The 15972-nt window shown below is 42.0% G+C and overlaps 1 protein-coding gene across 2 annotated transcripts in view; it reads left to right on the top strand.

Moving 5' to 3' along the window:
• Positions 1-15972, top strand: part of PRKG1 (protein kinase cGMP-dependent 1) — a 1335516-nt gene that overhangs the window by 1079623 nt on the left and 239921 nt on the right. For both annotated transcript variants that reach the window (XM_070470571.1, XM_070470570.1), the window contains exon 6: positions 15740-15817. In XM_070470571.1, the coding sequence (XP_070326672.1) occupies positions 15740-15817 (78 nt within the window). The remainder of the gene's footprint in view (positions 1-15739; positions 15818-15972) is intronic.

Here is a 15972-nt window from a genome sequence, read left to right as displayed (position 1 = left end):
TCCCACAGGCACCTTGCTGGACCAGCATGGTGGGTTATCCTGGTGAAATGTCCAGGTCGGCAAAGTGTGTGCTTGTGTTTGCTGCACCTCCAGGTTTAACTCTTCAGGATCTACTTCTGTATTCCTTCTAGAGATTTAATTAGTGATATCTCTGAATTTGGAGAAGGAAATGGCAACCCACTCCAGTATTTGCCACCTGGAAAACGCCAAGGACAGAGGAGCCTGGAGTCTATGGGGATGCAAAAGAGTCAGACACAACTTAGCAACTAAACAAAAAAATCTGTGAATTAGAATGCAAAATCAGGTCGGGAATGAGGTTTACTGTTTTGATTTTTTTGAGATAGAAGACAGAATGATTTTAAAAAAAAGGCACAAAGGAAAATTCAGGTTTTCAGGGAGTTTGAGGGTCACTGGATTAATGGTATTAGAGTTAGAAAATGACCTGATAAGGATAAATGCACTTCAACCCAGTTTAGTTTAAGGTTCAGTCACTCTGATTTTACTGTTTTCTGTGTTAACTGCCTGTACTCACTTCTCTGTGACTTTTAAAATACTGTTCCTTCTGCTTGGAAAGCCCTTCTTCCCCATCCAGCAGGGAATCACTACTGGTCTGGGGAAAGCTGTGTATTATGTATGATAAATTACCTATATACAGTTCTGTCTTTTTATACCAAGTTTCCCTGAAAATGATATTTGCAGGTATATGGTGTTTACAGTGTGGCAGGCCCTGCAGTTTGTAACTACTAACTCATTTAATCCTTACAACAGTCTGCTTATGGAGGCGTGATTTTTACTTTGCAGAGAAGGAAGCCGCAGGGGAGGGGTAAGTGACTTGCTCAGGGTTCCAGCGCTGGGATTGTAACCAGGCAGTGTGGCTCTAGTATCTATCTGTTTAACCACGATGCTGTGCTCCCTCTCAGGTTAGAAACTGTGTCTTATGTATCTCTGAGGCCTCAGTGTTAAGTGCAGCATCTTCTTTATAGAAGACAAAAATTAATGATGCTGGATGAAGTTAATCCTTGTTAGGGTATCTCTCATCTGGACCCAAAGTTCAGGATTTTATTTTTTAATTGGAGGAAAATTGCTTTTCAATGTTGTGTTGGTTTCTGCTGTACAATAATGCAAATAAGCCATAATTATACACATATCATCTCCCTCTTGAGCCTCCCTCCCCTCCCCGCACCCCACCCCTCTCTGTCATCACACAAGCCAAGCTGGGCTTCCTGTGTTATATGGCAACTTCTAATCAGCTATCTGTTTGACACATGCTAGTGTATATATGTTGATGCTGCTTTCTCCATTTGCCCCACTCTTTCCTTCCCCCACTGTGTCTACAACTCTGTTCTCTATATCTGCATCTCCATTCCTTCTCTGCAAATAGGTTCATCAATACCATTTTCTAGGTTCCATATGTATGCAAACTTCAGGGTTGATAAGGGAGGTTTTAAAGGTTAGTTTGAGAAGCCTTGGAGTAAAGTTGTTGTTCAGCCCAAGAAGTGGGGGGAAGTTTTAGAAGTAAAGTAAGAGACTATCCTGAATGTAAAGTGAGGTGTGGTGTTGAAATAGGAAAAAAAAAATGTATGGTAGAGAACTGTGTACCCGAGATGTCCAGTTGGATAGGAACAGGGTAGTTGTGGTTTGAGGAACGGAAGTGGTTATAAAAAGTGTTCTGTGCTTTGATTTGTTCTTTTGGTATTCTAGTTAATTTGTGAGTGGTGGTATAAGGAATAATTAACTTCTCTCTAAAGGATAAGAAGGAGGGTACAAAACAAAATTTGCCTTAATGAGGTTAGATATTGTCTAAGAAAACACTGTAACAGAACAAGTCCCCTTGATAGTTATTTGTTCCTTAAAAGGGAAATGGCCCATTTATGACAATGTATATGCATTGCAGCCATGAAATGAAAAGACATTTACTCCTTGGAAGGAAAGTCATGACCAACCTAGACAGCATATTAAAAAGCAGAGACATTACTTTGTCAACAAAGGTCTGTCTACTCAAGGCTATGGTTTTTCCAGTAGTCGTGTATGGATGTGAGAGTTGGACTATAAAGAAAGCTGAGCACCAAAGAATTGATGCTTTTGAACTGTGGTGTTAGAGAAGACTCTTGAGAGTCCCTTGGACTGCAAGGGATCCAACTAGTCCATCCTAAAGGAGATCAGTCCTGGGTGTTCATTGGAAGGACTGATGCTGAAGCTGAAACTCCCATATTTTGGCCACCTGATGTGAAGAGCTGACTCACTGGAAAAGACCCTGATGCTGGGAAAGATTGAGGGCAGGAGGAGAAGGGGATGGCAGAGGATGAGACGGTTGGATGGGGATGGCATCACCAACTCAATGGACATGGGTTTGGGGAAACTCCGGAAGTTGGTGATGGAGAGGGAGGCCTGGTGTGCTGCAGTCCATGGGGCCACAAAGAGTCGGACATGACTGAGCGACTGAACTGAACTGACTGATATGCACTGGAAATATTGTTGTCAGTTGCTAGTAGAGCACTAGCTCTTTGATGAACTCATCGATGATCACAGGTTGAGAAAAAGAAGGCAAAGATTTGTGGTTTACAAGTGTGATCACTGGCTCCACAATAGATTTTACATAAGACCTCAGATTCCAAACAACCAGAATTCAAGAATAAATAGGTAGAAGATGTTATGTTGTCATAATGATCAGCTGTTATCTTTCTTGACAGCCTTACGTAATCTTAGTTCAGACATAACTAATGGGCAGCATTTTACTAAGTAGAGAGAGAGTCCTGGGCCATGAAATACCTTCTTTGTTGCCTACCTAATTAGCATTGTTTTTGACTGATCAAGTTGTTTCGTGATCCTGTTCTCCATGAAGAGGCCTTATCTTTGTGTCTGGGGTATTAGGAAGAGGTAAGAATTTCCTCTGAGAATGTTACTAATTTAGGATCCAGAAAGAAAGTTACCAATATTTTTCAGAACATTGTTCTCTTTTTTAGTCACAGCTGTGCAGCATGCGAAATATTAGTTCCTTCACCAGGGATCAAACTTGTGCCCCCTGTATTAGGGGTGCAGAGTCTTAACCAATGAACTGCCAGGGAAGTCCATAAAACATTGTTTTTCTTGATGTCTTACTTTCTGCTAAGATAACAACTATCCTCTGAAATGCTGAGGCAAAAATCATGATCCAAGACCATATTCTTAACTCACTAATTTTCCAATTTTTCCCTATTTCAAATATTTATTAAATATTCAGGCATACAGGGGCTTCCCCGGTGTTTGAATGAAGAATCCACGTGAAAATGCAGGAGATGCAAGAGACCCAGGTTTGATCCCTGGATGCGGAAGATCCCCTAGAGGAAGGCATGGCAACCCACTCCAGTATTCTTGCCTGGGGAAACTCATGGACAGAGGAACCCAGTTAGCTACAATCCACAGGATTGCAAACACTGAAGCAATTTAGACTCAAGCATACAGAAGTGATTCATACTTACTGAAGCTGTTTTTATAACCAATAGCAATTGATATTGGTTTGCATTATATATATCTTAGGACAGTGTTAATACCTTGTAACAGTGTCAATAAATAAACCATGTTATAATAAAGACTTAAGGATAACTGTAACCTTAAACTTAATTAAACTTAAGTATAAAGGGAAATGGGCTCACTGTGCAGGAGACCCCAGTTTGATCCCTGGGTTGGGAAGATCCCCTGGAGGAGGGCATGGCAAACCACTCCACTGTTTTCTCCTGGAGAATGTCATGGAAAGAAGAGCCTGGAGGGCTGCAGTCCACAGGATTGCAAATAGTCAGACATGACTGAGCAATTAACAATTTCACATTTTCACACGTGAAGGGAAATAATGATATACTTTCTGACTGAAGTAATTTAAGTGAGAATTTACTTCAGAATGATAACTCTATATTCAGTTCAGTTCAGTTGCTCAGTCGTGTCTAACTCTTTACTACCCCATGAACCGCAGCATGCCAGTCCTCCCTATCCATCACCAACTGCTGGAGTCTACCCAAACCCAATGTCCATTGAGTCGGTGATGCCATCCAACCATCTCATCCTCTGTCCTCCCCTTCTCCTGCCCTCAATCTTGCTCAGCATCAGGGTCTTTTCCAATGAGTCAGCTCTTCACATCAGGTGGCCAAAGTATCAGAGTTTCAGCTTCAACATCCGTCCTTCCAATGAACACCCAGGACTGATCTCCCTTAGGATGGACTGGTTGGATCCCCTACAGTCCAAGGGACTCTCAAGAGTCTTCTCCAACACCACAGTTCAAAAGCATCAATTCTTTGGTGCTCAGCTTTCTTTATAGTCCAACTCTCACATCCATACATGACTACTGGAAAAACCATAGCCTTTACAAGAGGGACCTTTGTTGACAAAGTAATGTCTCTGCTTTTTAATATGCTGTCTAGGTTGGTCATAACTTTCCTTCCAAAGAGTAAGCATCTTTTAATTTCATGGCTGCAATCACCATCTGCAGTGATTTTGGAGCCCCCAAAAATAAAGTCAGCCACTGTTTCCAAACCTATTTGCCAAGAAGTGATGGGACTGGATGCCATGATCTTAGTTTTCAGAATGTTGAGCTTTAACCAACTTTTTCACTCTCCTCTTTCACTTTCATCAAGAGGCTCTTTAGTTCTTCTTTGCCATAAGGATTGTGTCATCTGCATATCTGAGGTTATTGATACTTCACCCAGCAATCTTGACTCCAGCTTGTGCTTCTTCCAGCCCAGTGTTTCTCATGATGTACTCTGCATATAAGTTAAATGAGCATAGTGACAATATACAGCCTTGACATACTCCTTTTCTTATTTGGAACCAGTCTGTTGTTCCATGTCCAGTTCTAAGTGTTGCTTCCTGACCTGCATACAGATTTCTCAAGAGGCACATCAGGTGGTCTGGTATTCCCATCTCCTTTAGAATTTTCCACAGTTTATTGTGATCCACATAGTCCAAGGCTTTGGCATAGTCAATAAAGCAGAAATAGATGTTTTTCTAAAACTCTCTTGCTTTTCCGATGATCCAGTGGATGTTGGCAATTTGATCTCTGGTTCTTCTGCCTTTTCTAAAACCAGCTTGAACATCTGGAATTTCACAGTTCATGTATTGCTGAAGCCTGGCTTGTAGAATTTTGAGCATGACTTTACTAGTGTGTAAGATGAGTGCAATTGTGCGGTAGTTTGAGCATTCTTTAGCATTGCCTTTTTTTTGGGGGGTTGGAATGAAAACGGACCTTTTCCAGTCCTGTGGCCACTGCTGAGTTTTCCAAATATTCTGGTGTTTTGAGTGCAGCACTTTCACAGCATCATCTTTCAGGATTTGAAATAGCTCAACCATCACCTCCACTAGCTTTGTTCATAGTGATGCTTCCTAAGGCCCACTTGACTTCACATTCTAGGATGTCTGGCTCTAGGTGAGTGTGAGTGATCACACCATCATGATTATCTGGGTTGTGAAGATCTTTTTTGTATAGTTCTTCTGTTTATTTTTGCCACCTCTTAATATCTTCTGCTTCTGTTAGGTCCACCATTTTAGTCCTTTATTTATATTAGTTTATATTAAATGAATTTCAATTAAAGATTATGTTAGAGTTGAGGGCTGAAAATAAAACACTAGTTAAAGCACAGGTATGAAAAAGTAAAAGTGTCAGTCACTCAGTTGTGTCTGACTCTTTGTGATCCCATGGACTATAGCCCACCATGCTTCTCTGCTCATGGAATTCTCCAGGCAAGAATACTGGAATGGGTAGCCATTCTCCAAGGGACCTTCACAACCCAGGGATCAAACCTGGGTTTCCTGAATTGCAAGCAAATTCTTTACCATCTGAGCCACCAGGGAAACCCTCCAAAAAGTACATGTTTGATATCAATAGCTATAAGTCTTATCTGAAAAGTGAAAATGAATCATACATTCACCAAGAAATAACTCCCAAGGCCTCAAAGTGCCGTGTCCAGTGTTGTACTAAGCCTTCTGCCAAGTGTCAGCATAATATACAGAATTTTGAAAAAGTCTAAGTGGATATTTACATATTAATGTTAAATTCTGAGAATCCACACATCCATATAAATAATAAAATCTATATTCATTTTTTTTTCTAGTGGCAAAAAGAAGACTAACTTTTCCTAATTCAAGAGTTTTGGAAATATTTATTCCAAGTTATTACATTTGGGGAATACCTAGGTTATATTTAGACATATTGTCAATTCCTTTTCTCTATCCGTCCTATAATCTATGATTTATAACCCAGATTTCCCATTCAAAATATAGGAGTTTGGACCAAATCTATCCTTTTTCTAGATTGTACATCGAATGCCTATTGTGTGCTAGGCATTGTTCTAAGTCAAACACTGGATATAATGTGAAGTTTTCTAAAGCCTCTGAGCAGCAGGTGACAGAGGGAGAGGGTTCCAGCAATTAAGAAGAAAAGCCTCAAATCATGAAGGTTGTGATAGAAGACTTTCTCAGCAGAGACTCCATTGTGCTGTAGTTTGCAGCTGGGTTTGTCATCAAGTAGTCACTGAAGTGTCCAGTGGCCTTTTCATAGCAGCAAAGCACAATACCACAGCTTTAGAGAACTTTCTAAAATAAAAAATGTAAAACAAGGACATGTATAGGATAGAACATGAATGAGGGTAGAGGGCACGTTATAAGAGTGGTGCCTTATTGAGACCTAGCTGATGAGGGGGAGTACTCTAGATGGAGTATACTGATGTAGACTTCTGAGGATGGATCCAATTGTCTAAGCACAGAGGGTAAGCCCAGAGAGAGAGCCAGCATTTCTGAAACAGAATGAATGAGGGTGAGTGGGAGGGGATGAGAATGCAGAGGTAGGGGCCACAATACAGAGAACTGTACAGACTGTAGTAGTTTGCTAAGGATGCTAATTGTAGCAAGGAGCCATTGGAAGTTTTTGACAGTGAAGTGATTTCACTTGATTTGCTATTTGAAAGGTCCTTTTGGTTGTCAAGAGAAGGCTAGATGGAATGGTGTGGAATAGGATGAATGGGCAAGAGCCAAAGCAGGAAGGCCAGATGGGGGGACTAAGAAAATACAAGATGTGATTTTTGGCTTGGACTGGGGAGTTAACAGGAGAGATAGTGAAAGACAGCTAGTCTCAGCACAGTTATTGGAGGTGGAGGCCTTTTGTTGGATTTGACCATGGGTGGTGCTAGGAAGATGGAGATTAAGCTTCATTCATCCAATTAGGTGTGTGTTTTTTTGTTTGTTTGTTTTTTGCTGGAGTACGATTGCTTTACACTGTTGTGTTAGTTTCAACATTGAATTTCAGTGTGAATCAGCTATGTGTATATTTAGATCCCCTCCCTCTTGGACTTTCCTCCACCCTCCCTCCATCCCACCCGTCTAGATTACCACAGAGCACCGACCTGGGCTCCGTGTGCTATATACCAGGCTCCCACTATCTGTTTACACGTGGCAGTATATTTATGTCAAACCCAATTTCCCAATTCATCCCACCCTCCCCTTACTGCTGTGTCCACACAGTCCTTCTCTATATCTGCATCTCTTTTCCTGCCCTGCAAATAGGTTCATCTGTCGTGCTTTTCTAGATTGCACATATCTGCGCTAGTATACAATATTTGTCTTTATCTTCCTGACTTACTTCACTCTGTATGACAGACTCTAAGTCCATCCACATCTCTACAAATGACCCAATGTCATTCTTTTTGAGTTTTTATTCTGTTCCAAGCTCTATGTTAGGCTCTGAAGATAATAGGATCAACAAAACCAACTACAGTCCTTGCCTTCAGTAGAACTTATAATCTGGTGGGAAACATCACAAAAATGTCATATGAGTAGATAAATAGCTACAAACTCAGAAAAGGGCAATGAAGGAGACCTGATTTTGTATGTGTGGCTGTGGGTGTGGGTGTAGGTCTAGTGGAGGAGGATATGCCAGGTCAGGTAAAGAAAAGGTCTGAAAAAGAATTAGGCTGTAACTAGGCGAGAAGCAGTGGGTACACAGCAATGGAAGGGCTTAGTCCTGATGGTAGGAAGGGAGTGTGACACAGTTGACAAAGGGACCTACGAGGGCCAGCAGGGCTGGGCGGAAGGGTTGGGGAGGAGAAGAGGCTGAAAAGGATGGCATGGAGCAGGCTATGGGTAGTCTTACAGGCCATGTTAAGGAGTTTGGCTTTTATCCTCTCATAACTATGGAAACCCATAGAAGAACCTGACTAATCGCTAGGATTCCTTCCCTTTCTAAATTCTGTATATTTGTATGATTTAATTTGAAATAAGAAAATGGCAAAGTGACCTTCAAAAAACAGTGAAATTGCTGGCATTTGATGAACATAATTAGAGAGACTCTTGAAGAATCAGCATGCATGATCATCTTCCCCTCAGGCACAATTGAATGATTCAGGATAGCGTGGCCATTAGAGTCCTGGTATTATGACACCATTGATGTCATCTTTCCCAAACTTGGACTGCCTTTGGCCACTGTCCCAGAGGCTCTTTTCTGGACCTTTGAGTTTTATGAGCTTATGTAGCATAGAAATATGAGCAATGCATGCCTATGTGTGTAAACCAAAAAATTGATACAGCAATTGTGGGTTTGGAGTTATAAAACCATATGAAAGTGATTAGATAATATCCATGAGTTAAATAAAAAGATTATGGATATCCCTGCCAAACTTTCTGCCCTCTGGGATAAAGGAATTAGAATCATGAAAGAGCCAGCTGTCTGGAACATGAGGGATGCCCACTGTCATCTTGGCATGCCCTAGAGCCTCATGAGAAGCTCACATGGGTCACACAGAGCTGTGAGGAGAGGAGAGCTGGCACCGTGATTTAACCCCTGGAATCAGCCATTTCAGACACCACTAACTTTGGACTATGCTGTTTTGTGATTCAGTACCTTCTCACTTAACAGTTGTGGTAGAATTTCTATCACTTTCGACTAGGAGGTTGTGAAGGGTCTATTTGTGTATCACTGAAGGTGATTAGATGCCTCTCTTTGCAACATAATAGAGCCTGGTCATTGCCCGCACCAAAATGTCCGGCAACGGACAGGGAGATGGATGGGGTCAGGGCATAGCCTAACCTTCCCTCCATCTCCTCCACAGGTTGTCATGAAATGTGAAAAGCAAAGGTCCCCCTCCTCTTCTTGTCAGCGGTGTGACCTTGAGACAGTTACTTAGGCTATATTTTCTTTAGCTTTGCTAAAACCATAGGAGTTTTAACTATAACCCCTTCTATAGTTATTCTGAAGCATTCATGAGATGAGCCATGACTCCACAGATGAGGAGGAAGTCATGTTTTGCCATAGCTCTTGATTGGCTCTGAACTCCAGCTTCAACCAGAGCTGGAGCTTCTGGGAGAAGGTGGGGGTCAAATGCTGGGGCACATTCCCCAGAAATCTGTTAGGATCATCTGTGGATGTGTGCTGAGTCGTGTCCAACTCTGAGCAACCCTATAGTCTGTAGCTCACCAGGCTCCTTGGTTTATGGAAGTATCCTGGCAAGAATACTGGAGTATTCTGGGTTGCCATTTCCTCCTCCAAGGATCTTCCTGACCCAGAGATAGAACCTGAGTCTCCTGTGGCTCCAGTGGTAGGCAGATTCTTTTTTTTTTGTTTGTTTATTTTTATTTTTTTTTTATTAGTTGGAGGCTAATTACTTTACAATATTGTAGTGGTTTTTGTCATACATTGACATGAATCAGCCATGGATATACATGTATTCCCCATCCCGATCCCCCCTCCCAGCTCCCTCTCCACCTGAAGATTCTTTACCACTAGCGCCACCTGGGAGAGTGAGGATCATCTACCGCACTGTGCTTAGTTAGTCATGTCTGACTCTTTGCAACCCCATGAGCTGTAGCGCACCAGGCTCCTCTTTCTCCAGAATTCTCCAGCAAGAATACTGGGGTGGATAGCCATTCCCTTCTCCAGGGGCTCTTCCCAACCCAGGGATCAAACCCAGGTCTCTCTCATTCAGTTCAGCCAGTCACCATACTGTCCCTGGGGGCAGGTGCCTCCCTGTCTTTCACCATGGCTCAGTGGGTCTTTGAAGACAGATTCTGTGGACTCTGAGTCTATTCTTACAACCTACCATCCCAGCTTGACTAGCCCCTTCTCTTCATTCCACCTGCATCTCAGCCCTGACCCTTCAGAGTCTGTTTGGGTTTCTCCATGAATTAAATACCCTCTTGGGTGCCTTCACAATCCCTTCTTTCCATTTTCTCATTTCCAGAGTTTTATTTCATTTAAATGATTTCTTCTCAGCCCTAGTGGGTGAGCTTGATTAATAAAAACCATTTAGAATTGTTATTTAATCTCACCAGATGTTCATTTAAGAATAGGTATGCAACTCAGAGGTGACGTAAGGACATGATCACTAGGAGGTTCTGAGATTTTTTTACCTAGAAGTAGTGGTAAGATGAGAAACTCATCTTTTCCGCTTCTGACCCAGCTGTGATGACTGGAGCAGTGGCAGTCATCCTGGAACCATAAAGACCCCTCCAGTGAGGACAAGCCAAATGAAACAAAGAACCTGGTCTTTCACAGGACTTTTTGAGCCAACAAACTGACCAGCCTTGGAACTGCTCAATTTTCAGACTTCTTGTTACATGATAGACTAAGTATTCTTATAATGTAAACTGTTCATTTGACAAATATTTAGTGACCACCTAGGCATTTTTCTAGTGGCAAGAGACACAACAGAGAGCAACATAAGAATCCCTCCTAGAGTTCCTTCCTTCTAGTGGAGGAAAACATTGATAAATGACTGAATGATATGTTAAACAGGAACCTGAAACTTGTCACTCTTCCTGGCCCTTCTCTCTGCCTAGAAGCTGATCTGAATAGAAGGGCTCCATTGACTACATTGTCTCACAACTTCCAGCTGAGTTCAGCCAAGGAGAACTTCAGCAGGAGACTAGAAGATAGAGAACAGAGAAGTCAGGGTATTTACCCCTCAGGTCTCCCCAAACCAAGCAAGGGTTTGGCAGTGGATGTTCCTTATCAGAAGCTACAGCTTCTGCTCCTGTTGAGCTTGTCTCTCCCATGGCTTCAGCTCTCAGCAGGGCCCAGTAATCCTGTTCCCTGACCACTTACCACTAGCCCTCTTTGATCCCCTAATCCATTCCTCACTCCCATCATTCATCCTTCTTTAATCACCTCCCTCTCCCAAGGGGCAGTTTCTTCTGCCAGAACTCTGACAGATGTAGGTGGTAAGTGCTACATAGAAAATTAAGAAGAGTTACAAGTGCAGAGAAGACAAACAGATTTAAAGGAAAGTTTGAGAAAGATCTCATCAAGAAAGCGACATTTGGGCAAAGATATGAAACAGTCATGAGATACCTGGGATGGAGGGACCTCCCAGGCAGAGAGAAAAGTCTGTGCAAAGGGCCTAAGGTGGGCCTACATGTGGGTGTTCAAGGAACATCAAGGAAAGTGGTGTGAACAGAACAGGCATAATGAGAGGGAGAGAGGTGGGAGGTGAAGTCAGTGAAGCAATAAAAGAAAAAGCAAACAAACAGGAACTATTAGTGCATTGTAGTTACTGTAGGACACTGCACATATGTAGAAGGACCCTATGGGGCTGTGAACAGAGGGGCAGCCACTGATTGTTAATGGGATTACTTGGCTGCTCTGTGGGGAAGGGACTGAAGGGGCCTGGCCAGACCAGAGATCCTAGCTAGGAGATGACTGCATGGATTGGGTAAGAAAAGATGGCAGCCATAGCCACAGATATGAGGCATGATTGAATTCTGGGCATTTTTGGAAGGTAGAGCAGCCAGGTCTGTTGACAGAGCATTTGTGGCCTGTGAGATAAAAGAGTTAAAGGTGACTCCAAGGTGTTTGGCCCTAGCACCCGGAAAGATTGAAGTTGGCATTGGGTTTGAGAAGCAGGACTAGAAAAAGGATGCCAGGAGCTCAGTTCAGTACACGAAGTTTGAGACGTACGCCAGACTGTGTTTTGGCAGCTCCTGATGGACCATAGCGCAACATTCAGAAAACTAAGAGCATGGCATCTGGTCCCATCACTTCATGGCAAATAGATGGGGAGACAGTGGAAACACTGGCAGACATTATTTTTTTGGGCTCCAAAATCACTGCAGATGGTGATTGCAGCCATGAAATTAAAAGACTCTTACTCCTTGGAAGGTAAGTTATGACCAACCTAGACAGCATATTAAAAAGCAGAGACATTACTTTGCCAACAAAGGTCTGTCTGGTCAAGGCTATGGTTTTTCCAGTGGTCATGTATGGATGTGAGAGTTGGACTGTGAGGAAAGCTGAGCACCAAAGAATTGATGCTTTTGAACTGTGGTGTTGGAGAAGACTCTGGAGAGTCCCTTGGACTGCAAGGAGATCCAACCAGTCCATCCTAAGGGAAATCAGTCCTGGGTGTTCATTGGAAGGACTGACCCTGAAGCTGAAACTCCAGTACTCTGGCCACCTGATGTGAAGAGTTGACTCACTGGAAAAGACCCTGATGCTGGGAAAGATTGAAGGCAGGAGGAGAAGGGGATGACAGAGGATGAGATGGCTGGATGGCATCACTGACTTCATGGGCATGAGTTTGAGTAAACTCCAGGGAGTTGGTGATAGACAGGGAGGCCTGGCATGTTGCGATTCATGGGGTCGCAAAGAGTCGAACACGACTCAGCAACTGAACTGAACTGAACTGAACTGATGGACCATATCTACTGGGGATCACACCTTTGTGCAGTCCCTTCCCCTTGTGCCTGAATCAGTGTGGGACCTGCTTGAATTCACTGAATGCAGCATATATGATAGGGGACTTGGGCCTTGGGAAAGCTTGACATCTTCTGCTTTCCATCACAGAAAGCAAGTTGCCATTTAAGAAGTTGGCCCACTCCCAGGGGCCAACTACCATGCCATGAAGAAGACTGGGAAGCCACATAGAGAAGCTCATGTGGGGCAAAACAGAGGCTGACAGTCCTAGCTGTGCCCCCAGCCAGCAACTGGCATCAAATGCTCATAAGCATGAGGCATTACACCTTGCAGTTAGCCCAGTCGACACCATGGGAAACCAAAGAATAATCTTATTAACATTTAGTAAATAATAAATTGCTCTTTTGGGTCTTAAAAAAAACAAAGATTTGAAGTATTCATTCTCAACTAGAGGGAGATAGTTCAGTTCAGCTTAGTCACTCTGTCATTTCCGACTCTTTGCAACCCCATGAACTGCAGCACACCAGGCCTCCCTGTCCATCACCAACTCCCAGAGTCCACCCAAACCCACATCCATCGAGTCGGTGATGCCATCCAACCATCTCATCCACTGTCGTCCCCTTTTCCTGCCCTCAATCTTGCTCAGAATCAGGGTCTTTTTGAATGAGTCAGCTCTTCGCATCAAGTGGCCAAAGTATTGGAGTTTCGGCTTCAACATCAGTCCTTCCAATGAACACCCAGAGGGAGATAAATGGGACTAAAATATCACTAAAATGTGGACTATGGACGAAATCTCACTAAACTGTGGACTAAACTGTGTGTTCAGTTTCTCAGTCGTGTTCAACTCTCTGAGACCCCATGGCCTATAGCCTGCCAGGCTCCTCTGTCCATGGGATTTTCCAGGCAAGAATCTGGAGTGAGTTGCCATTTCCTTCTCCAGAGGAAATATTATTATTATTATTATTGTTATTATTATTATCACTAATAAACTCTAGGCTAGAATGTAGCTTAGGAGTGAGAGATAAATAGGCCTCCCAACTGGACCTCTGTTTGAGCAGACTTACTTGTCCTGTCACAGAAGCCCAGACAGGGGCAGGCTCACTGTGCCATGGAGAAGATTCTTGCCCTGGAGAAGCGGCAGAGAGTGCCAGACCCCTGTGGGGGGCACCCACCCACCTGAAAGTGATGAGAGACTGAGATGAACATACACATTATTTCCAGATTTATCAGTCAGGTAAATGACCCCATCTCCGCTGGTACAGAGTGAGGAAAAGGGCAGAAAGAGGTCCTGAGTTTTCCTAATTGAGCTGTATTCAAAAGAAAGAAGCATCTCAAGAATGGAAGGTGCTCCACCCTTACTCCATCTACTACCTTGCTATCCAGGTAGTAGCCACTAGCCATGTGTGAGTATCCACATTTGAATTAATGTAAATATGTTAAAATTTAGTTTCTTAGTCACACTGGCAACATTTCAATCCCGCTGTCACCACATGTGGCTACTGGCTACTATATTGGACAGTGTACTGTACAACGTCACCACTATCAAGGAAGGCTCTACGATGGAACTAACATGAGATTTTTGCCTTACTCATTTTTGTATCATCAGTGACTATAACCAGGCCTGATTCCAAGTCATTCAGAAATGTTTCTTGAATGAATACATGAAAATAGACTATTGTGATTTTGTTTTTCAAATCCACACATCGCAAAGAGATTTCCTCTGTTGCTTTCTAAGCAACAAGATTTAAAAATGGAACACAGATATTTTGTTAAATAAAATAAGTCACTTGAAGAATATGTATTATATGATCTTATTTTTATTTAGAAATAAATATTTATATGCACTTTGATAAATGTTTAAAAGCATAGGAAAATGTCTTGAAAGATACACACCAGACTGTGTATACCATCTAATGGTTGAGATTGGGGAAAAGAAATAAGGAGGAATTTTTTTACTTAGAGAACTTGTTATTAGGAAAATACATGAGTTAAAAAACAATTAACAGATTAGGTGGTGTGTTAATTTTCTTGATGTACAAGGAAAAGCATGGCTATTCTTAATAGCTAGTATTAATGAAAGGTAATTTTAAGAGTGAATAAAATATCAAGAAACAGTGTTGAAGTATCAGGACAAATCACAGCCATTGGCCTGGTGAGCATCACTTGCAAACTGTGAAATCTGTTTCCTAAGGACTATACAAAGTAACTTTTTTTTCCCCCAAATATGCCTCCCTTGCTAAGCTTCAGAGAAAGACCAGGCCATATGGTGAAGGTTTCAGTTTTCTGTTATATCTCCTGACACAGTAACATACTTTCTCCCACCTGTGCTTATAGTAATTACTTTTGTTCATTGCAGGACCAACCTTCATTCAGGGTCTCAACCTAGTAACTGTGGGCGAATAAGAATACTGATACACTGAGTATGATAATCCTCTTGCAGTCTTATTTTTCTCCTGGCTTGGTGGTTTACAAGCTCACAGATGCTGGACCAGGATTCAGTGCATAAAATACAGACATTCTGTTTGACACGGCCAAATCTAAATTGCTGAAGCAGGACATTAAAGGCTGAAACAGTGCCTTAAAAAGTGATGAATGCCATATAACCCACAAAAAATCAATCTTGTTTCAAAATGAAGATCTTTAAAAATGCTAGATACTATAGGACTTTCTCAGAAGGCAAAAAAGAAAAAAAGGCTATCATCACAAAACTACTAAAGCCAAATGGAAATGACAGATAAAATAATACAAAAAGACATGTTTAATGATCAGTTCTGCTGTTTTATTTCATGCTCAGATGATGGGAGACAGAAATATTTTCATCAGACTATTAAAATGAATGAATTTGAAGATATAATCACCCAGAAAAATGGCACTTAAAAATAGTTTTTAAGATGAGCAGGATAGAAATGATTTCTTTGTAATCATTGTGTTCATTGACTATTAATCATTCTTAAATAATGATGGATTCTAGCCTTGGGTAAAATTCCATGAGGATGAATTTCTCCCTTAGGAGCTAATAGTATTTGAAGAGGTTGAGCTGTTTAGTAAATTACTTCTTTCTTGATTTATTTTTCTATTACTGTTTCTGTTTTTTAGACCCACTATGAAAATGGGGAGTATATCATCAGGCAAGGTGCAAGAGGGGACACCTTCTTTATCATCAGTAAAGGAAAGGTAAGCTCTGATGGCTATAGTATAATAAGCATGATGCTAGAAGTCGCTGATAAGTCTACATAAATGGAAATCCTGGATGTTTTCCCCATATTATATTTCTGTGTGTGTGTGTGTGTGTGTGTGTGTGTGTGTTAGTCTTTCCCTTTATGTCTGAC

The sequence above is a fragment of the Odocoileus virginianus genome, chromosome 7 (genome assembly GCF_023699985.2).
Source record: "Odocoileus virginianus isolate 20LAN1187 ecotype Illinois chromosome 7, Ovbor_1.2, whole genome shotgun sequence".
Lineage (NCBI taxonomy): Eukaryota > Metazoa > Chordata > Mammalia > Artiodactyla > Cervidae > Odocoileus > Odocoileus virginianus.
This window is presented reverse-complemented; position numbering and strand designations above follow the sequence as displayed.